Source organism: Calypte anna, chromosome 1 (assembly GCF_003957555.1).
Source record: "Calypte anna isolate BGI_N300 chromosome 1, bCalAnn1_v1.p, whole genome shotgun sequence".
Classification (NCBI taxonomy): Eukaryota; Metazoa; Chordata; class Aves; order Apodiformes; family Trochilidae; genus Calypte; species Calypte anna.
This window is the reverse complement of record NC_044244.1, coordinates 146766062-146789318: the sequence shown is the minus strand read 5'-3', so window position 1 is coordinate 146789318 and position 23257 is coordinate 146766062. Positions and strand designations below refer to the sequence as shown.

The window sequence follows — 23257 nt, the reverse complement described above, 5'->3', positions numbered from 1 at the left end:
GGAGGCTCAGGGGAGACCTCATTGCTGCCTACAACTCCCTGAAAGGAGGCTGTAGCGAGGTGGGGGTTGGTCTCTTTTCCCAGACGACCTTCAACAAGACAAGAGGACACGGTCTTAAGTTGTGCCAGGGGAGGTTTAGGTTGGATATTAGAAAGAATTTCTTCACGGAGAGGGTGATTAGGCTATGGAATGGACTGCCCGGTGAGGTGGTAGATTCTCCGTCCCTGGAGACATTTAAAAAAAGACTGGATGTGGCACTCAGTGCCATGGTCTAGCAACTGCTCCGGTGGGTCAAGGGTTGGACTAGATGATCTCTGAGGTCCCTTCCAACCCGGCTAATTCTATGATTCTATGATTTAGTTACTATAATGTGCTACTTGAGTCAAATGTGATGGATCAAAAACTGATGTCTTAACTAATAATCTCAATTTCCTTTATTGGCAAGGGATATGAAATACACCCTAGAAGTGTCTGCATCTCCTAACCTAAACTGCAAAAAAGCTCTGTTTTAAAAATCCAGCTTTCATTTTTCCCCAGTCTTAAAGACATACCTAAAATAAAAACCAGAGCACACGGTGAGAAAAGTAACTACTTTTTTCCTTTTAATATAGATTAGTAGTACAGAATGTTTAATTACAGCAGGACAGTGCTTCCAGTTAAATAAAATTAAAAACCTTTATTTTCCCCAAATATAAAATTACTGAATTAATGTCTTAAAAGAATAAGAATATGGAAAAAGCTTTAAATTATACCACCATTTACCACAGTAACCATGTTCACCAATTACATACTCCATTGCTTTGGCAAAAAAGTTTTTTCCTTTTAATAACTGCATATAAACCTAACATAGCAAAGACTGTATACATCTTTATATTGCACTTATTTATATACAGGAATACATGAACTGTAAAGTCTGCATATACTTGGAATGAGCAAATTTTCACAATAAACTGAAAGCAGAAGGATAAGAGCTGGTATGAATATTAAAAAATATTTAGAAATGTAATACATTTATGTACAGACTGCATGGACTGTATTAACAAACAATATGTACATAACAATTTACTACTTGATATTTTAGTATAACTCGGTGTTCATTAATACAGACCTTTGGTTGTCTTTAGTTGTTTAGTAAGATCTAAGCTGACATAACTCCAAAATGCAACAAGTTATAAAATAAAGCACAATTTGCCAAATGTTACAAAAACTACTGTTCTCAGTTCCATTAAACCCCAAAAACTAGTGTCTCTGTCTAGCTCCAAAATAGTTCTTGTACTTGAAATCAACCTCTATGTGCCATACACAAAAAGAACACCTGAAAGTTACACATCTGCAAAATCACATCCCACAACACTTTTTTTTTTTTTTTTTTTTGTCATGTGCAATTCATTATAATAATGGTTTCTAACAAAAAAACAGGGGACATTAACTTCGGCTTGATAATTTCCCAACACACACTTCTGCAATGACATTGTGAATACTTTAAAACCTTACCAGCAAGATCAAATAATATACATGTGCCCCCCCTTACTCTAAGAGACTATTACCAGTGACTGCTATTTCCTAAGTGTGCTCAGACACGTTCGTATGAATCACGCAGCTTGCATGTGCCCCACGTTTAGCTTCGAAGTCATCCTGAGTTTGCACACAATGAAGCAGATCCACAGACTGAAAGAAAACAAAGATACTTTCCTTTACAAACCAATCATGCAACTGAAGAAGAACTGGGCATCCCATGAACTGTTGTGCTTGTTGGAGTTCCACTTATGGCGTTGAAAATGTGTAGCGAGTTGGGCATAACACTGGCCTTCTCTTCAACTGGAGTAATCTTAAAACAGAAAACATATGTTTACCAAAATGTTACCAAATGACACAAGCATTTCTAAAAACAGACAACCAATGCTCATAATAAGCTGCTTAGCAATTCAACTTTGCAGTACTGTCTCAGTTGCACAAAACTTCTTTTCAAGGATGCTTACTTTTTTCAGCCAACCTCTAAGAGATTTAGGAGGGCAGTAGTTATTAGTCCAACATCAATTCTCTTAAATTAGGTAGCATACTGTCCTCTGGAGCTTGGATAGTTTAATTTCTCCTGTTAACTTTCAAAAGGAGTTTCATGAGAACAGGCTTGCTTTTTAGCCCACTCCCCCCCCCTTTTCTTTTTTTTTTAACTTAGAGGTATAATTTCAGTATCTCTTATCAAAAGCTATCAAAGCACCATAAAGACTTCATTCTTAACAGCTACAAACTTAGTAATGATGCTAAGATTGGAAATGCTGGGAGAAAAGGACTGATAAGATTAAACTAGGATCAGAAGTAAAGAAAACTCATTACCATCCCATCTGATCATATTGGCAAGCAGCAAAGGAAAAAAAAAAAAGAAAAATCTGTTAAGATTCTTTTCTATATTTTTCAATATTTTTTTAAAGTTGTTTAAAACACCCAGTATTGTAAGATAGCTCACAGCTTCTTTAATGACACTGAAACAAACATTCTGAGAAGCACTTTTCCCAAATACAGAAATAAACAGGTAAATGAAGGTATCATTTTTAAAGATTTCAGTGAAGAGCCTCATTATTCTAAGGCTTCAGGAGAGTGATCAACCTATTAATAAAAAAAAAAAAAACACCACAAAAAAACCAACCCAACAACATAGCACATAATTAGTCACAACTAATTACATTTCTATATAAAGAACACAGTGGTGGGCTAGTAGTGCATCTTAACTGCAGTTACTGGTGTACTTTCATATTCTCTTGACACTATTCTATAGGTATGAGGTTTTTTCCTTTCCTTTTTTTTTATTTAATATTGGACAATGTGACTTTTTCCTGAAGTTTCAGGCATTGTGTGTTTTTTCTTACAGTCAGCTTTTGGAAACTCCCAGACCTGAGCATTTTTAAAACATACATATCTTGCACTGAGTTCAAAGTAATTTGTCTTGGGTACAAACTGTTATTACATCCTTCAATTTTTTCCTATTTCAGGGCAATATTAATCTTTCATTTATTATCATGAAATTATCTGACCAAAACATTTTCCTTGCTTTTCTATAGGTCTTCCATACAGCTAATTCTCCTATACACCTTGGTTCATCTTAACCAGCTGTCCCATCAGTTATCCTGATTTCTAAAACTCTACTTTCTGCTTTTTAATAAATCAAATAAATACAGCACAAATGTCACATTTTGTCAGCTAAGCAATCTCTTTTCCTGTTACAAGGATCTTTAAAAGACATTTTCCTCTACATACCTATCTGAAAGATGGTGGCTTGTCTTTAAAAACCAAACCCACAAAACATGGACAAGAGGGCACGGTCTTAAGTTGTGCCAGGGGAGGTTTAGGTTGGACATTAGAAAGAATTTCTTTACTGAGAGGGTGATCAGGCATTGGAATGGGCTGCCCAGGGAAGTAGTGGATTCTCCATCCCTGGAGATATTTAAAAAGAGACTGGATGTGGCACTCAGTGCCATGGTCTGGTAACTGCAGTGGTAGTGGATCAGGGGTTGGACTTAATGATCTCTGAGGTCCCTTCCAACCCACTACCTACAAACCTTGTTTCATAATATTCTCTATCATTGTTGATTAAAAAGGTTAATTTTGTGGTAAGCTTTTTTTTCACACTATCACAGGGAAAAAAAAAATAAGGAATGACTACAAACCTATACACTTGCTGTACTCTTGTGCTTCATTATGATTATATCATAGCACAGAGCTACTTACAACTCAGTACCTGAGAAAACCACATCAGGAAATAATGGAGAGCAAGAAAACACCTGAAGTGAATTTTAGACATCTGACATATTTTGACCAGAAACAAAATCACCAGGAAAGTTTTAGATACCTTCTAACCAAGGGCAGAATAAAGGCAAATCTTTCTCAGATAAGACTATGGATAAGCTGTTACACCAGCAAGCTGACCAGCTTTTCTGGCAAATAATTCTTGGATAATAATAATTTAGAGATGTCAAAAAGCAGTAAAGGGTTAAAAAGTCATAGTACATCTACAGGATGCAATCCTGAAAAAAGTTAAAAGTGAGATTATTAGAGAATTTAAATGTCAGTTAGACTGAACAACTCAGGTAGGTCTCAAGTTTGATTTTACCAGTACAATTTGACTTCTGAGTAAAGCTATAGTTTTATTATGGACAAGAGAAACTCAGAGCTCCTCTATGCATCAGCTGGTTATCCAGACCAGGATGCACTGGATCCTAGACTATGAAAAGTTGCTACTATGGTCATACATCTAAGGAAGTCTCATAGACACGTCTATCTGTAAGGTGAAGCATTTAATTAGAAAACACAAGTATTTATTTATTTGGGCCAGAAATACAAATCTTGAGGGATAAGACCTATGAGCCATTCTATGAGTCTGGGCAACGATTACACAAATAACAGAGGATGAAAGAAAAGGACCTTGAAGTGATGAATATGAGGAATTAAAATGCCAAGAAGGCAGCTATGAAGCATGACTCTTCAGCCCTCTCTGTCCTCCTGGAAATAATATCCTTGCCTCTGAAGTTAGGAGATGTTTCTACCACAGATCACAGATGCAAGGTTCAGCACCTCACTCCACAAGAGTCCTGGGTTTCCTTCTCCCTTATCTCTAGTTTGTGTGTAGTAGATTACTCTCAGGAAAACATAAACACCTCTTGAAAGATGTTTAACTCTTTGTTGCAGAACTAAATACTTATACCTCCAAATTTTGAAGAAAATGGGATAAGCTTGCTGATTGAATTCCCCTATAGTTATCAGGAAGTACAGACTAAAACGAGCTTTTTGGGTCACTGAATAGAGACCCCTATAACTACACACATGAAGTATAAATTACATACATGTTCATGTCATACATGTCATTAAATTTATTTTTACTGTAGTCTTTCTTTCCTACAAAAAAAAAAAAAAAAAAAAAAAGTCTGGGCCAACCAGATTTACTTCCTTAATGAGGAAGGCCTAATTCTGAAGGTCAAGAAAGCATCTGCAGAAAATTCACAGAGAAAAATGAGGAAGTTCCACAAGTCCCTGATATACTTACACTCCAACAGAAACAAACAGAAACGATTCTTCTACAGAAAGCATTATATATACTTCTCATAGTGGGCTCACATTAATCTACATTCTGAATGCTGGTATGTATAATTTAATTTCAGCACATACTTGTTCATGCATTATTTCAGAAAGCTCTTTTGCCATTTCTCTGTAGTTGGCCTTCATTTCTTCTTGATATTCCAACTGATCTTCTTTTATAAGTCGTTCATTTACACCCAGAGCATGTCCACAAGCTTCAACAAATTGCCTGATTTAGATAATATAATAGAAAAAAAAATCTCAATCAGGAGTACAAAATCCAAAAGATTAATTCAAAATGCCAGCTTAAGGTATGTTTTTAATGCAGTCAGAACACTACAAAAATGACAAGGTTTAAAAAACAATTCTTCTGGTACCAGTCTTGAAAAGAAGCATTTTTTTTTCCACTTTTCAAAAACATACCTAAAAACTTCTTTTAGTTGCTTTACTTTATTGTCTGGGTATCTTTTGGTGTTCGTGTCATCTAAGAACGCTCTTGCATATGCTAATGGACCAGCATTAACCTAAAAAGAACAAGAATTACAAAATAAAGTCAATTCTCTGACATACTGTCTTAGCAATAATAGGTTCTACAAGTGTCTGATTTGCTTTTCTCAGAACACCACATTGATTTCCAAAAGGCTGGACCTGTGAAGTAAGAAAACTGCTGGAGTTGGAGGAACATAAGACCAGGAGAAGTCTCTACAGCACGCTCTGTGAACATGTCCTGACACAAAGAAACCACTTTGATGACGTGGCACCATAACTGCTGACATTGCCAATTTGTCATCTCTGTTTATGGAATTAGAGTGAGAAAACGACCTAAATTTACTACTGTTTGATATGCTTATCTGCTGAGAACACTCTTCCAAGCAGAAATATTTAGCAGAAATTTAATTGCACAATTAGAGCACGTACATGAAAAGTGGATTCAATGATTTCTGGATCATCCTGATTGTGCTTTTATATTAGCAGTAAGAGCCCCTCCCTTCTCATCCCAAATGGTAGCTTGGCAACTCCCTGATTCTGGAACCTTGGTCTACAGTGCCTTTTTTGATTCTTTTTCTCTTCAATATGACAAGAGTTCAGATGACTGTTTTTTAACTGCTCCTTTGGCAGGAATCAGTTAAAAAGAATAGAGAAGCACTTCTGTCACTGAAATCTTAAGTCCCTTACCATACTGATTTGTACATCCTACAACTGTCTTCATGCACCCTGTTTTGGTGAACCTGATGGTTTCTTTCTGGTGGTTTATCTTAGTGGCTCTTGCTTGCCTTAGGCAAAAAAAAAGTTGCACAGTGAGATATTCTATTATTACACTCCTATATTCCTGTATTTTGGCATTCCCATCTTCATCTCCATAGGGATCTTACCAAAATGCAAAACAATAATGACCATATTGAACCTACTGTGAGCAGACCTACACATTTAGGCAAAATATGCTCATTCACCCTCATATGGGAAGTCACTATTCTATGGTAGTTTCAGCTTCATACAAGAACCTGGTAGGGGCTCAGACCACTACAGATTCTAGAAGTAAGTCTCAATCCCTTAACCATCCATGAACAGTGTTTGTTTGAAAAGTTTGTATTACTTTTCCTATTTTGGAAATAACTGCAAACAGGGAGCATGTTTCCAATTCAGGACATTCTTGAATATACAGACTAGAATCCAATGATAAAATGCTACATAAAAAATTTTTGAAGGCCAGAAGCAAGTGAAATAGCTGAATGGCAAAGAATATGCTCTTACCTGAACACTGACACTTCCCTGTAGCTTCAGTTGCAATTTGATCATATCCACTTCAGCTGAAGAGCAAAGCTGCCTAAGTTCTGCAACCTTTTTACTCATTTCATCAATGGCTACTTCAATTGGGTTTAAATCAGTATGGTGCTGGTACATCACTGGAATGCGCTTCTTCACATATGGGAAACAATGTATAGCTATAGGCAGAAACAAGTTTCATATAGTTAGAAAAAAGATTATTTTTTTAATAAAGTGTGTTTTGATAGAATTTTATGCTAAAATCTTATTCTGATGCCACTGGCTGATCAATTTAATATTATATAATTAGAAATACTACCAAATGCACAGGGAAACAAAATATTAAAAATGTAAATATGCATATCCTTACATGTATTACAGCAAAGAAAGATACTTGTTATTTCTGCTACTAATAATATTCAAGGAGGAAACCACTATAATTTAATTCATATGAGAATTGTAAAAAGAATTGCCTTTCATGTATCTCAAAGAGAAGAATCAAAACCAGTAAAGTTGTATTTTTAATTCCATCACAAATATTAGCTATGGACAGATGGCATTATAAAGTAATTTAATTAAATTAAGTCAGCAATACAGAAGCTCACACTTAGAAAAGACAAAGCACAAAGTCTTTTTCTAAGAACAGGGAAAGCTAGGCTATGAGTTCACACTACTTGATGCTTAAGGAAAAAACCCAAAAGATTAAATGACCATTATCCCTTGAAGAAACCAATCTGAAAAAACCTAGTTTTGGTTAAATATAGGAGAAGCATTATATAGGACTTGAAGTAAGTGTAACAGAAAATCCCATACACAACAGAATTAGACCATTTGCTTCCAGTCAAAGTGCAACTTGTTATTTCACAAATTCAGACTTACATGTTATACAGAAACACTGCCAAACACACCATAACTTTTAATTATCTCCCTTAAAATATAATGAAATTCTTTGTATAGGTGAACTAAATATCTCTCTAGCTTGAGCCTCCAGGGAGACAGATGGGTACTTTCTTTCCTTCTAAAGCTAACAAACAGGACACTAAAAGCACAGTGATTAGACCAAAGGCACAATGGAACAGAGGCTGGAAATCAAACCAGAACCTGCCCTTCAGGCTCTTTTAGTGCTTTTAGCCAAAATAACCAATGCTCTGTCTTATATGTTGAAATGATGAATGCTGAAAAGACCATACTCAAGCCAGCAAGCATAATACCACAGTTCTTCAATGCTTTATAGCAAAGAGAGGTAAGAACAGGGAAGGGCAAACGCAGATTTGAAGTCACCCCATTTAAAAAAAGAATAAACCCAAAGAAGGAAATGAAAGCTAGTTAGAATATAGTCAAATATGAGATTTTACTCTTTTTCCAGTACTTAGTGGTTATTAAATCACACACTGATATATGATTTCCCAGGTGGGAATCTGTATGTGTGTTTGCAAATCATATTTTTTAGTATTATTTTCAAGTATGTACTGAGTTTAAAAGATTGCTTTGTCTAACAATATTTTTTATGCTTTGCAATCCGTGTTGCCTCCAACAGTCACGTGTAAAACTTTCTAATGGATTTTTTTCCTGATTAAATACACAACATACAGAAAAACCTAGTATCAAGAATTAAGCATAAAACCCCCAAAAGGGATGTTTTCTACTACAGGAAACCTTGACCCAGTCAGTACCTGTCAAAATAGTCCGTCGCTTACACTGTTCTTCTACTCCTCCTTGTCTTTTACCAGCTTGAGTAAAAGGCATCTCAAACATAAACCGACGGATGTTGTGAGTCCTTTCAAAATCTGTTTTTCTTTCTTGCAACTCTTTTTCTTCAAAGTATGGAATTACATGTGTAACTTGAATATATGCATATTTTGAATCCAAATCCTTAGGATTTACCTTTAAAACATGACAAAACCCACAAACAGCTAAACTGTGAATGAACTCGATTTAATTATAGTCACACAGATTGCAAAACTTAAACCTGCTGGCAACTGAAACCACAGGAAATGTTAATGCTCCCCAGCATGAATTTCTAACTATTCAGAAGACAACACAGCTAGACACATGACAATGTGTTGTGGTTTTGTTTGGTTGTTTTTTTAAATCAATAATCGCTACATATATAGAGCTGTAAAGAAAAACACAACGCAGTTTTACCCATGCTTAAAGGCACAGAAACAGAAAAACCAAAACCAAACACTTGTCCTCCACAACAGCTGATGCAACAGTACATTGGAGACCAGCAATTTCTAATGATATAGAAAAAGTTAATAGTTAAATAGTTTAAAAAGTTAATAGTTAAAAGGTAAATAGTTAACAGTTAAAAATAAAGCCCTGCATTGTAAAAAAGTCAGGTATCCCCTTCAGAAGGCACTCCTCCCAGCCTCTCTGTCCCAACTCTGACACTTTATGAAGGTACTAAAGAGTATACTGGTAGAAGTGGGTCCATTTGAAGGTTTACTATTCAATTAATTTGTTCCTAGAACTGGATGATTAAGAGCTTTATGGGCTGGCAGATCTTTGATTTGATAAAAGTGGCAACTAATCTCCAGAACCACAGATTTTTTTATTTATGTATTTTTAATAAATTCCCCCAATCAGTAGATAGAGAGGGTACTCTTAACCCATTATTCTTCCTAAAAGTTTTGTCTACCATTACAGGACTATGTTAAACATTCATGTTATCTCTGCCTGAATCTCTGAGCCACTTCACTTCTATAAACAAAATGTGAAAAATGACAATGCAAATAGAGGTCACCACACAAATTGTTGAGCTAAGGTGTCCCTTTTGCTATCTGTTTTTACCAAAACATACTGCTTAATGATTTTTTTTTAAGATTTGCAATGTTCTCAGATTATCCTAATAAACAGTAATTTATGTATTCATTGTGACACAGTTGATAGAAAATGTTCCTTACAGATGCTGACAAACATGTGCATTGTCATTATTCGTCAAGAACTATCTTGCCTTCCATGGCATGAACTTTAGCCCCTGCATCCTCCTTTCTTTTCAAGTCGGAGTATTGAAAAGCTCATCACTGCTGCACTTTCAGGCTGACAAGCCCATCACTTTATAAACAGTGACAGAATCGAAGAACAGGAGAGCCAAGAAATTGTAATGCATGAAAATGACCCTAAAGTTTGAAGCCAAGTGAATGTTAAATATTGGCTGAAGGGAACACAAGGAATGCAGAGAGGCATCTTGTGCAGTGTGTGTTCTTCTCTGCCCACAGGATACTGTAGTTCTCTTCAGTTCCCTACTTTTACAGCCTTCAATTGCATAGCTAGCTGTTTCCTAGGACAGATCTAGATTTCACCATATGACTTCACGAGAGAATTTTTTTCCTACAGTTTAAGTGTTTAATAAATTGAACAGACTCAGAGACATAGACAAAAGATAGCAAGAACAACTGAAAAAGAATTAGGATGTTATTTATATATGTTACTCTCTGGGAAGAGGGATGTCTTTTTCATACTTCACAAGAAAGTTTAGACTCTGCTCCAATGTGCTGAAAAGGGAAAACCTCCAAAAAATGACTGCACAAACTGAAAAGAAATATTTCTAAAGTAATCATAGAATATGATCATAATCCATATTTGGTCTAAGAGCCAATTACTATTGTTTTGAGAAGTAATACTGTGAAAATTAGGCTTTTTGGTTATTCTTAAAGGTACACTTATTCATAGATCATATTTTTCCTATGCCCTTCAACCAGCAGTGTTTTTTAGAAACATGTTTGTGTGACACAAGTAAATGACAGTGATGCCACAGTATTTCAAGTGGATAAGAGGAGATCTACCAGACATTTTTAGAGAGAACAAAAATCATACTTTGCCAGAATCCTGAATCATCTTGACATTTTCAGATCCAAATTTGTCAGAGTAGAGTTTTTGGAGTCTTTGAGAAATTTCTGAAAGAGGAGTGAGTTTAGGCTCTTTATAGATATATTCTTTTCCATCTTCATCCTCAAAGAATCCCTGTAAAAAAAGGAAGCAATCAAAATCTTGGAAAAAACATAAAGGACAATGATTAAGATGAACAAAAAACACAGCAGATATAAACATTTAACGTCAGGATTCAAGCAAATGTAAATAAAGAAAAATGAAAATCTGAGAGATTCCTAAGAGAACTAAAAAAACAGCAAAATGTAATTATCTACTACAGAATGAGTGAAAGATAATGGAAACACACAGTTAAAATTTTAAAGGTCTGTTGTATTTTTATGGTGTGCCAAGCCATTGAGATAAGTTTTCGTCACTTTTATTTAAAAGTGAACTTTTTGCACCGTTTCACTTGCCAAAACAGAAATCTTTTTGTCCAACTCGTGTATGATTCACAAGTGAGTATTTTGGCAATGGTTGACATAAAAATAATCTGAAAAGTTTCTTTATGTAATAATAAAAAAATTAATGCCTCCAAATTAAATTTAATTTCTGTAAAAAAACTTAATTTTATGTTTTAAATACTATATTGGCATGTACCTCTTTATTTTTACTACATAAAGTATTTATATTAAGACTAAATGCAGTAAATAGAGTACGTGGAAAGTGAAACAGCTCCTTGCTTTAAAACAACAAGCCATGTCCGAGTTCATGTTTGAAATCAGAAAAGAAATATTTTTGTCATAAACGGAACAGACAAAGTAGAAAAGCACAACATATCATGTATAAACACAGGCTAGATTGACAAAAATACCCACATCAAACTAAGGTGAAATGCAGTAGCTTTTTTACTGCATCGCTTGCTTTGTAAGCAGTTACTGTAATTACCTCAACATCTGTTTCACTGTCTGTAAACTGGTATTGCTATAAAGTTGTAAGAGACAACAGAATACATGTAAAGTTATACTGCTCAGAGTGTTTTACAATTCTCCATGCTCAGCTGAACAATTAGCAACTGGGCTATGCACGTGGCAAGTGCACTGCTGGATACTGCGTGACACCACACGTATGCATTCTAGACATAGATATTAAAGGATGTGAAGCTGCCCAATACACAGCCAGAACTTCTGTTTGAAGCATGCAATACTGATGCATAGGAAAAGAGTTCTCTAGATGGAAATTAATGTTATTTTTTTTAATTGCAATGGCTATTAATGCATACCAATCTAAGAAGCAGCCTTGCAAACCACACTGTAGCACTACAGACATTAAGTCGATGCATTGCTAAGAACTGACATCACAGGAAACTTACCGCTGCCTTAAGGTAGTAAATAAAAGAAGGAAAAGAAAAAAAAAAAGCAAAATATTTACTGAGGAAGATAAGGAAGAATTGTATTGGAGCTGATAAACGTTTTAAACTGAATTACTGATGGTTGCTTAATTATTTCTTAGAGACCACATTTCTTGTGCATTTCATGTCATGGTATAAATGTAGATGCTGAAACATTATACCTTGTCAAATAAATCCAGGTTTTTCTTACTGCATAGAACAGAGAAATGAAAAGTTAAATAATACTCACCTGTCCAAAGAATGCTACCCTGAAATAAGTTCCCAGCAGTCTCTTGCCTGTATGCATAACTTCTGTTACTTTACTGTATGCTCGATGAAGAGTGTCATATAAATGAGCAAGCCTCTAAAAGTAATAGGAAACAATGATGGAATAAAAGAATAACATAGAAGTTTCCTGTGTTAAAACAACAATGAATGATGTCTCTGTAGTTAATAACTAAACCCAGTGTTCTACTGAAAAGTAGTAATATATTTAGAACTTGTATCAGAATGACCATTTGTACTGCTTGTTCAATGACCAAATAAACTGCTTGTTCATTTTAAAAAAAAAAGCATTATTTTAAATTAAAAAAAAAATTTCAACACATTGCTAATTGCACTTACAACCGTAATATTCCTGTGAAGTGCAATGTGTCATGCAGTCACACTAGAAAAAGTTGCATTTTCTTCTTGCTCAGATTTACTTTTGACAAATTTAGTACCTCAAAATCTCTCCGTTTTTCATAAATGGGAATGATGAGTTTATATATGTCAGCAATGAGTTCATAACGTTCTGCCTTCCAGAGTCCATCAGCACACTGTTCCAACAATTCCATCAGCACATCCTAAATTTGGATAAAAGATTTAAAAATTAAAACAAATCAATACTCATGAAAAGCACAGCAAATAATTATACTAAAGTTCTTCCCAATGAAATCGGAGATCCTGCCTCAAAACAAAATTATCTGCTCAGAGTAATTTGCACTATTGTGGCCATAAAAAACTGCCAAAAGGAAAAAAACAAAACAGTCTTTGTATACACATGTACTCTTTGTATTTATCAGGAACACTTTTCTTCTGGATAGTCCTAACCTCTTAAAGTCTAAAAATGACAAATGAGGACCCAGACTTGTCAAACTTCCCTTGCATCATGTTTTTTCAAAGTGGTGTTTCCTTTAAGTTTTTTGGCTTTACACAAAGAATATTATTTTAAAAAGGCAACTATACAAACACTGGAATATAATGTTTCTGAAGGAAACCAGCAAACATTACATCAACAAGAAAAAGATACAACACCAAAATGTGTACTCAGGAGTAATAATCAAGGCACAATAGGGGAATTCAGTATACCTGGCCCAGAATGAAAAGACATACAACAACAGTTACAGAAGCTGAGAAATACTAAGGGGTCAAAACTCTCAAGCAAGAAACCACCCTGGTTTTGTTGGGCTTCATCCTAATATTGTTGTAGCAAAAATTTAGTTATTTAAGGTTAAATAAGAATTCTGCTTACCTGTATATTAGAAGAGAAGCATACATTTTGCAATAGAGCATCACATCTTAAAGTGCCTTCCTTCCATTTGCCACCATTTTAAAATTATGATTCTACTGTTACTTAATCTGGAAATAACTCCTTGTACCCTTAGAAGGGATCCAGTGCTACTCTATTCCCCCCCCTCCCTTTGGTAGAGGACTAAGCCAGCAAAAAGACAGCTCTAAGAAAAGCCAACTTTATAGTATGACCAAAAAGACTGAGAAATGCCACCCTTACAGGTGTGTGCCAATGGTCCCTAGCACATCTCCTCTCCCTCAGTCATTACAGGGTTGAATAGACTCAGTACCTCCACCCTCAGCAAAGAGGCTGTGAGAACTGAAAGACTGATGTCACTTCTGTATCACATTTTTATGACAAAAGTCTTAACTCAGACACCAGAGGGCATCCAAATGCAGCAAAGCAGCAAAATTTTGTTAGTACACAACTATTAAAAACAACATTTCTGGGTCACCTGCCTCAGTAATTATCCATCCTCACGGGAAGACTTTTTTTTCCATGGATCCAATCAGAGTTTGCCACATAACTGGTGAGAATGGCAATTTACACTTTTATTGTGCACTTCTAATATTTGGACTTTTTGCAGTTTGTTGCTATCTCCTTTGGCTTTGAGGGAACACAAGATTACTGATGGGGCACCACAAATGCCAGGTAGGAATGGGGAACACCCACTTCCCTTCATTTCTGCTCTCTACACCCTTTTTAATAAAACCCAGCAAGTATAGAATCATAGAATCATAGAATCATAGAATTAGCCGGGTTGGAAGGGACCTCAGAGATCATCTAGTCCAACCCTTGACCCACCGGAGCAGTTGCTAGACCATGGCACTGAGTGCCACATCCAGTCTCTTTTTAAATGTCTCCAGGGACGGAGAATCTACCACCTCACCGGGCAGTCCATTCCATAGCCTAATCACCCGCTCCGTGAAGAAATTCTTTCTAATATCCAACCTAAACCTCCCCTGGCACAACTTAAGACTGTGTCCTCTTGTCTTGTTGAAAGTCGTCTGGCAAAAGAGTCCAGTTCCCACCTCGCTACAGCCTCCTTTCAGGTAGTTGTAGACAGCGATGAGGTCTCCCCTGAGCCTCCTCTTCTTCAGGCTGAACAGCCCCAGCTCTCTCAGCCTCTCCTCATAGGGCCTGTGCTCGAGTCCCTTCACCAGCCTGGTTGCCCTCCTTTGGACCCGCTCCAGGACCTCTACATCCTTCTTAAACTGAGGGGCCCAGAACTGGACACAGTACTGGAGGTGTGGCCTAACCAGGGCTGAGTACAGGGGCAGAATCACCTCCCTGGACCTGCTGGTGACGCTGTTTCTGATACAGGCCAGGATGCCATTGGCCTTCTTGGCCACCTGGGCACACTGCTGGCTCAAGTAGATGGCATTTGCTGCCACAAGGCTACACTGCTGATTCCCATTCAACCTCTTCTCTACCAGAACTCCCAGATCTTCCTGTCCAGTCCAGTCCAGTCCATCTCCAGCCCACACTGATGCACTGGACAGTTTTTTCACAGACACAAGACTTTGCAGTTGTCTTTGTAGATCTTTGAGAAGTTTCTGTCACATAATCTTTCAGTTTTTAGTCCGTCTAAATGGCTGCCCTGCCCCCAGCATACCAACCACTCCCCCTCCATTATATTTCATCCAGAAACTTTATGATACATTAAATCCTACAACCTAGGTTGCTAATCATGTGTTAAACAATATCACCCAAAATATCCCTGAAGATTACCACTCCGCACAATCATATGTGAAGTATCTTGCATGTTTGGACAAGCACTTATTTATGTCTTTCTTTAAGTGCTTTATTTAATATATTACATTATATTTTATGTTAAGCACTTACAAAAGCTGTAACACCACGCTAGCTGTGAGACTCTCCCATAAACAATCTGAAAGTTCAAATAATTCCTCTGGAGGAAAGCCATAGCTAACAAGAGACCAGAAGAAACAAATAGTAAGGTAGAAATTTATTGTGGTGGAACTGCATACTGGCAGAGTTCATTTTGGAAAAAAAATACAACAAATCTGAATTAAACAGTTTCCAACCTTAATCTGCATGGAATCTGTCACAGGCCTGTTAGTCATAGCTCAGATCTCTCATAGATGGGACTGCTTATGGAAAGGATATGGGAAAGGTATCAGGTTCCAGGCTTTTTGCCTTCCAATTTGTGACAACCAGAAAATTTTGGTTCTACAGGGAGAATCTGATGTAAGATGTCTGGGCAAACAATTGTTTTAATGGAATGTGCACAATAATTCTATTTAAAAAAACAAAAAAACACCTAAAAATTTGGGGTTTTTTCTACTGGTTAGTTTAGGAAATGAGTCAGGGTACCTCTGGCTTGGGTGAGAATTCTATTAAAATAGGAGTCAAATTGATAATTAAGTAATTTCATTTTTAATTGAGAAACTATATGGAATGTTAAAACAAATTTCATTTAATTAGGGAGACTATCATAAACTGGAGAATAAAAAGATGTTTTTCCCCTTTTAGAAACATGGAAGGACCCCCCTCTTCTCCCTATTCTTGTGCCCAACTAATCTGTGATACAGTCTTTCAAATTAGACTATTATTTTTGCTTACCATATATTGAAGAAACACTCCATATGAGTATGTTCCTGTTTTTAAAGCAATTAGGTTCCTTATTTTGAAGTACTTCTGTAAAATACTAGTCAACTTAATTTATCTGTAATTTTTAGTCTATCAAAACCTTATTCTTTCCTATTATTATTCTTCCTGGGGTGAACTATAAGAAGTTATCTGAAAAAATGTGACTTTTTTCAATAGTTAATAAGTTAGACTTAAAAAGGGAGGCATGCAAAGAACAAGGACATTCACCAAAGCTTAATCCCTTTGCAAGCTCCACAGGTTTATAATTTCCCTCTTGGCTTAATTTCATTCCATGGAAACACTGTGAAATGGAAATGAATTTGGGCAGGGTTCAATTACCCAGAAAAAGCAGTGTATTCTTTTTGTAGAAAGTGACTAATCAGAAAAAGAACAAAGATATTCCAATTTAAAAAAATACAAAAGAATTCAGCTGACAGATGGTTTGTCAGGTAGCTACCAAGAGTTTTCATCACTAGCAGTCACTAGAGATCCAGCTCCTGACTCACATAGAGCAGCTTAGGTTTTGCTTTAAATAACATACTAAATTCCATGCTTGATCAGGAGAATCCTGTGTTTTAGACTACAGCACATAAATTCTAAAAAATTTAGAGCCTTAGGAAAGCCTTAGGAAATGAAAACTATCTCATTTTTCATTTCAATTACAACTCCTGCCTTCCATAAAAAAACCAAGTCAATTTTTGTCTTCAAACTATAGAGGAGAGCAATGCCAGAAGTTGGGACTACAACACAGGTATCTATGGTCTAAATCCAGGCTTAAACCACTGAAATTCTTCATCTATTCCTCCTAAATCTGTTAGTATAGATTCAATCTGCACAGTGAAATAATTTTTATCATACACTTCTATTATATGCAAACTAAACCACAAAATCAAAATATTTTTTGTAGCAAAAGTATGCTTACACACCAGGGATTTTTCTTACACAGCTACTGCAAGCAGCAGTCCACCTCTCCCTTCCCCACTTATTCTGGCAAATATGTAGTGTAGATGTAACTCTTCATGAGCAAGATTATGAATAATCTTTTCTTACAGGCTTTTTAATAGTGAAATTTACAGTTAAGATAAGTGAAGACATAAGTAGTGAAACTTTAACCAGAAAAAATAAAAGCAAGTCTGGTGTGAATAAAACCATGAGGAGAGGCTGAGGGAGCTGGGGGTGTTCAGGCTGGAGAAGAGGAGGCTCAGAGGAGACCTCATCACTCTCTACAACTCCCTGAAAGGAGGGGGTAGCCAGGGGGGGGTTGGTCTCTTCTCCCAGACGACTTTCAACAAGACAAGAGGGCACGGTCTTAAGTTTGCCAGGGGAGGTTTAGGTTGTATATTAGAAAGAATTTCTTTATGGAGAGGGTGATCAGGCATTGGAATGGGCTGCCCAGGGAAGTAGTGGATTCTCCGTCCCTGGAGATATTTAAAAAGAGACTGGATGTGGCACTCAGTGCCATGGTCTGGTAACCGCAGCGGTAGTGGATCAAGGGTTGGACTTGATGATCTCTGAGGTCCCTTCCAACCCAGCCAATTCCATGATTCTTTGATTCTATGATTTATATTGTTATGGGAGAAATCTTTAAATGCTGGTGCAGTAACAATCTAAATCAAAGTCAGTTTAAAAAACTCCTCCATCTTGCTAACTAAAAAATAAACCACACCAGTGTTTATCCTGTCAACTTGCTTAAAAGCCTATTCTGCTTAATTTAACTCTAACAGTGGTGGTATGCTGATGTGACAGCAATTTATTTAAAATATACATATTTAGTAAATTCTCTAAAGCTGGCACAGCTCACAGAAATTTTTAATTTCAGTTTTAGGATATGAAAATAAGAAAATAATAATATATGTCATAGTAGTCAGTCTCAGGACTAGAACACAAAAGTTGGAAAAATAACCAGCATTTCAATGTGCATCAATTCTAACACTCTTATGTTTACTTACTTCATTGAAGTGAACATCTTGCATTCCAACATCTTCCATCATTGAAGCCTCTTCATCTATATTTGGTGTGATCACTCTGAAAGCAGTACAGCCTTGCCTAAACATCCCTATAATTGAAAAACAGACAAATCTACTTTTATCCACGAGGATGACATTAGCCCATTTTGTGATGCTGGATACAGCAGAAGTCATATTTAAATGCACTTACCATGAAATTAATTAAAAAAAAAAATCCAGTCTCCCACTGCATGATTGAAATACTAGAGCTTCACAGTTTTTGTGTAAGTAGAAAGAGGTTTTAAAATAACACAGATGTTAATATCTGGACTCCTACCTACAAAAATAAGTAGCATCTGCATCTTCCTATTTTATCTTAAACCGATGTCTAATCTACCCCACACAAAGTCTAAGGTAATCAAGGCAATTTTTACACTCTTCTATTAAACTGGTGTGAAGTCATGCTGAGCTGTGTACACAAACAGGACTTGGCAGAGCAGCCTCCTCCAGTCTGAGCAATATGAATGGACTAACAACAACCATATAAAGGGATCAGAGGATGGCAATACAGATTACTTAGCTCTAGGTACAGAAAGTTAGTCTACAGGCAAGGAAAAGGACCAGTAATCTTTGTTCGTTTACTGAAATAAATATTTCACAAAAATGGGTTTTAGAATTTTCTAATATGAAACCTACCTCTTTTACCCATTCTGTTTAGCTCTTTTTTCTTATATCAGATTGCTGAATTAAGAAATCAGGATTTTTGGCCAATACCTGTATTAATTAAAGCCTCAAGAGCAATCAGTAAATACTACAGAAGAACAAGGACTTGTATATATTTATTTCACAGCTCATTCCTACAAAGATTTTTTCTGCTTAATAGACCATCTGACCACCAGAGGCTTCAGTGAATGATAATTCAATTCAGTGCCTCAAATGCATGGTTTTGTTTTGCTCCTGGAAGTACCACAGGTAGAAATTTAACCCTCTGTATTACTGGAGAGAATAAAACTTTTATATGACAGTCAACTAAAATAGCAAATTGCCCAAAGGAATAAATTCAATGCAGATTACCACTTGTTATCAGTTAGATGTTATCAGGCTTGTAAGAGGGTGTCATAACCTTGACAAGAGGCAAGATCCTGGTTTCAGATCTGGTCTCAGAGAACTTCCTGAAACCATTGGGGCAGATTGCACAGCCTAATGACTACACAAGTATCCAGCAAGAGGCACAAAAGGGAGGAAAGAAAAGGCATCTTGTAGACACACGACTTTCCTTCATTTTGAACTGCAAAGGCAACACTTAAAACACCAAACATGAATTTGCCTGCCTACAAAACCAGAACACTGCTCAGCATCATAATCAGTCTTGAGAGATTTCTGAAATTTTCTTCTAGAGATCTATTTTTTTAAATAAAAAAAATAGTTTCCTATCCTATCTAAAGTAGACAGCTGCTAGCACAGAACACTGAGACAGGCCAAGCATTCTGAGCACTGTTATCAATGACTCAGCATTTGAACATTTGTATGGGTTTGTTTTGATTTCACTGGCAATGCCAGGTTTCCCTATATACAGTGAGGAAAAACTTGTTTAAAAAAAAAAAAAAAGACTGATCTGATAAGATTGCTTCAGAAAGTCTCTCACTTCAGCTACCAGCAGCACTCAGTAAAATTTTTACTTTCCTAAAAATGTTACCTTCTTCTGAAATGCTGCCCTTAGATATGCAATTCTGCTCTTAACTATGTGAGTATGCCATCTGGTTAGGTCAGAGTTTTTTCCTTGGTGAACACTGATATGCCTACAACTTCCCTGAGGAAACCACTGCTTTTCCTAAATGGTAATGAGAAACAGTAAACATTAAGATTTCAAAATCATACCTTTCCGTGTGAGATACTCTGCAACCAGTGCTGCTACATGGACATAGCACATTGCTGCCTACAACAGAAATAGTTACAATCTTACAAATTACAAATATAAAGGAACTACTGAAAAGGAGATACACAAAAGCAGCTCTAGCCTGAGATAGCATCTTTGGTTTTCCTTCTTGTTACTTCACAGGAGACATCCAGTGACTGGTCTAAGAATTTTCCAAATCATTATGCAAAACAGTAACTGTGCAAGATCTCTCATTTTCACCAGAGCATTAGCAATAAAGAATATGAGTGTGACCAGGGATCACAAATTACAAGGTAAGAATGCCATGCTATAATAAAACCAGGCAAATCTCTTTTGGGGATGTATTATAAGTGTTCTGTGAGACAAAAGAGCTGCCAATTATTCTACCCATCACTTAATGGTTCTTTTGCTAACCTGTTTCTTCAGCTGATGTTGAGCTTCTCATCAACCAACACCCTCAATTCCTTCCTCCTCAGAGCTGCTCTTAACCCACTACAAGTGTGATTTGTTCCTCTTACCTCTGAGAGATCTCCGTTTTTCACATGAATCTTTGCCATGCTGTCTAACCAAGTCTTCCTTAGTTCAGGTGTGCTAGCATAAGACTTTGCCAAGCTGTACTGGAGGTCTACAAGCATTTCTGGATCATTCTCATGCTCCTTCATCTGAGCCGTAGCCATCAACACGGTACGAATCCGTTTTGTCAAATCCTTAACATCAGAGGGGAATGTAGTGTGCTAAAACATGGAAAAATTAGGTTAATTACTATATTTTTCTCTTCTTTGCATAACAAAAAGCTGAAATATAATTGCAAAAGACACCATGAAACTTGCTCAAGCATCCTTTCTACAGTATGGAAAGAAGAATAAAAACAGACCTTTATAATTCTGTCGTTATTGGCACAATTATTGATGATGGAAAGAGACTGCTGAAATCTAGTTCCTCCAATTCCAACAACATCAGCAATTAACTGGCTTACTGAAATAATAACCTTGACAAAAACAAATGTTTTGTTAGTGCATATTTCATTAAATACCCTTGAGATGTACCTATGAAGCAATTACAAAGGAAGTTTTGTTCTTTTTAATTGAAAGATTATTCCCTCAAGTGAAATTATATTTGATTTCTTTTGTTTTTTTTCTAAAGGTACCCATATAGTAATACCACCATGAAAAAGCCAGGCTTGTGTAAATTTAACAAGCAAGCATTCACTGGCAGTGACATAGCCAGAGGTCATAAAAGTAGAAATTTACTGTGCCTAACTTTGTCAAAACACACAATTTACTAAATGTTTCTTTTATTTTAAACTTTCAGGTGCTTGTTGCTGCATTTCTTTTGTCTTCAAGCACATTATGATATGCTATTCAACAATCACAATAACATGTACAAAAGTAAACATCCCTAGTCACAAATTACTGCCTACAAAACACTATGTTTCTAATCTGCCTGGACTGAAAGTACTTTTTTGCCATCTTCTTACTCTTAGAATAGTACCAGCCTTGCTTGAATCAAGAATAATTAATTTAATTTAATGTCTTTATCTGACAGTGCTTTGCACAATGGTGTGCAACTGTGCATCTACTAATACAGGCAACCCAATATTTTAAAACCACAAAATATCCAAGAAAAATAAAGTATACTAACTTGTAGATGTGTCCTAACAAAAGACTTCTTCCCTGTGTAATCAAAATTATTTCTCATTAGGAAGTATAATAACTGTGAAGCTTCAGTACGAATTGAACTGAGTTTGGAATTACAATACTTCAGAATTTCATAGCACAGTGCAGAACACATATCAGCTCTACCTTCATAAAATGTAGAAGGAAACTGAGGAAAAAAGCAGAAAAGAAGTTATTAATTAGAACTAGCTTCAATTCTTGATAAAACAAGCATATGAAGAAAACCACCAATATACTAATATTGCCAAACTGTGTTAAAAATAAATAATTATAGTAGTTCATGACACAAAATTATTTTTACAGCAGTTCAAAGGATAATTATTTATGCTGTTGGGATCAGATTAACCCTTGTCCACCTATTTTAATTTTCGGTTTTAATTCTTAAACCTTTACCTTTGTTTATGCATTGTTAACAAAAGAACTGGATAAGTACTTGAAGATTAATTATCTTTAAAACTTCTTACCTTATAAATAAGAGCCCTTAAAGCAATGAAGACATTTTTCAATGCTGTTTCAGACTGATTCTTTTGAAGGAAGCAGAGGTATACATCAAATACTTTCTTCATCAGTGGATTATGCCCGTGATCAGCCAGTAGCTGATTCTTTAAATTGAGAGTGAGAGTTCATGAGTTTTGTAAAGTGATACATTTATACAGTTCTAAGAATATCCAAAAGCAAGAATATTAATAAACAAAATCCCCATAGTATTCCCAAAATTATTAATAACACAAAGATATCTGAATTTTAATGTGATATGTCTAACACTATTAATTTTGCTTATAAAGAAAGTGTTGGTTTCTGAATAGACCTGTAGAAGGTGATTTATTTAACCAGCTTCTTGTTAAATTGGTTACTATTAACAGTGCTTTGAGAGATACACTCAAAATAATAAAACATTGGGTTACAGTGACTTTAGGAGCTCAGACTGTGGAATTTTCTTACAGCAGTACCTCCTGCAACAATGCTGTCAAAAAACCTCCCCACAAACTAAACCCCAACCCACTCCCTATCTTTCATTACTTTCTTAGAACTCAATCTGAAAAGGCTCTCAAGGATGAAGATATTAGTTACTTTTCAGAGTTTTACCTGTATCAAAATTGCAAATTTGCCTTTATCCAAAACTTTACCTGTATCAAATGGCTCCTTCTGAGCCATGCAATACACAGGGTTGCTCTTGATTTCTGTATAATCAATAGCTGCCTTCCATTCAAACTTTTTTTTTTTTTCTTTTTAAATCTAGTCTCCTTCAATTTCTGTATCACAGGACCTGTCTGTGCACCTGCTTTCAACAGTTCATACTGATTTTGTTTGGCTCTGGGGACCTATTTTTCTCTCTTTCACCCCTGACCATATGCACTAGGTTCCTATTAGACTCTTGAGACTCTAGGATGAAAAAACAAGGTATCTTCTCTTACAAAACACCAGAATATGTTAATCAATTCAAGGACTGCTCAATCCAGTCCAGCAATCCCAGAACTGAGAGGACTGTGTTAAATATTGCCTCTTGGACTCCACTGGCCCTCCAACACAATTCTACTAGGT

The 23257-nt window shown here is 36.0% G+C and overlaps 1 protein-coding gene across 7 annotated transcripts in view; it reads right to left on the bottom strand.

Annotated features, from left to right (window-relative positions):
• Nucleotides 1-579: 579 nt before the first annotated feature.
• The window catches only part of DOCK9 (dedicator of cytokinesis 9), a 124575-nt gene continuing 101897 nt past the window's right edge, over nucleotides 580-23257 (bottom strand). For 3 of the 7 annotated variants that reach the window (XM_030464696.1, XM_030464773.1, XM_008492650.2), the window contains exons 40-53: nucleotides 22180-22317; nucleotides 21681-21863; nucleotides 20914-21027; nucleotides 20558-20773; nucleotides 20021-20078; nucleotides 18146-18252; nucleotides 12754-12876; nucleotides 12282-12395; nucleotides 10651-10797; nucleotides 8505-8715; nucleotides 6820-7010; nucleotides 5491-5591; nucleotides 5158-5296; nucleotides 580-1828 (exon numbers count right to left, since the gene is read on the bottom strand). In XM_030464696.1, coding sequence (XP_030320556.1) covers nucleotides 1706-1828; nucleotides 5158-5296; nucleotides 5491-5591; nucleotides 6820-7010; nucleotides 8505-8715; nucleotides 10651-10797; nucleotides 12282-12395; nucleotides 12754-12876; nucleotides 18146-18252; nucleotides 20021-20078; nucleotides 20558-20773; nucleotides 20914-21027; nucleotides 21681-21863; nucleotides 22180-22317 — 1965 coding nt within the window. In that variant the 3' untranslated portion in view covers nucleotides 580-1705. Of the gene's footprint in view, nucleotides 1829-5157; nucleotides 5297-5490; nucleotides 5592-6819; nucleotides 7011-8504; nucleotides 8716-10650; nucleotides 10798-11589; nucleotides 11626-12013; nucleotides 12020-12281; nucleotides 12396-12753; nucleotides 12877-18145; nucleotides 18253-20020; nucleotides 20079-20557; nucleotides 20774-20913; nucleotides 21028-21680; nucleotides 21864-22179; nucleotides 22318-23257 lie in introns of all 7 variants that reach the window. The other 4 variants (XM_030464912.1, XM_030464970.1, XM_030465047.1 and 1 more) reach the window with 3 other exon arrangements.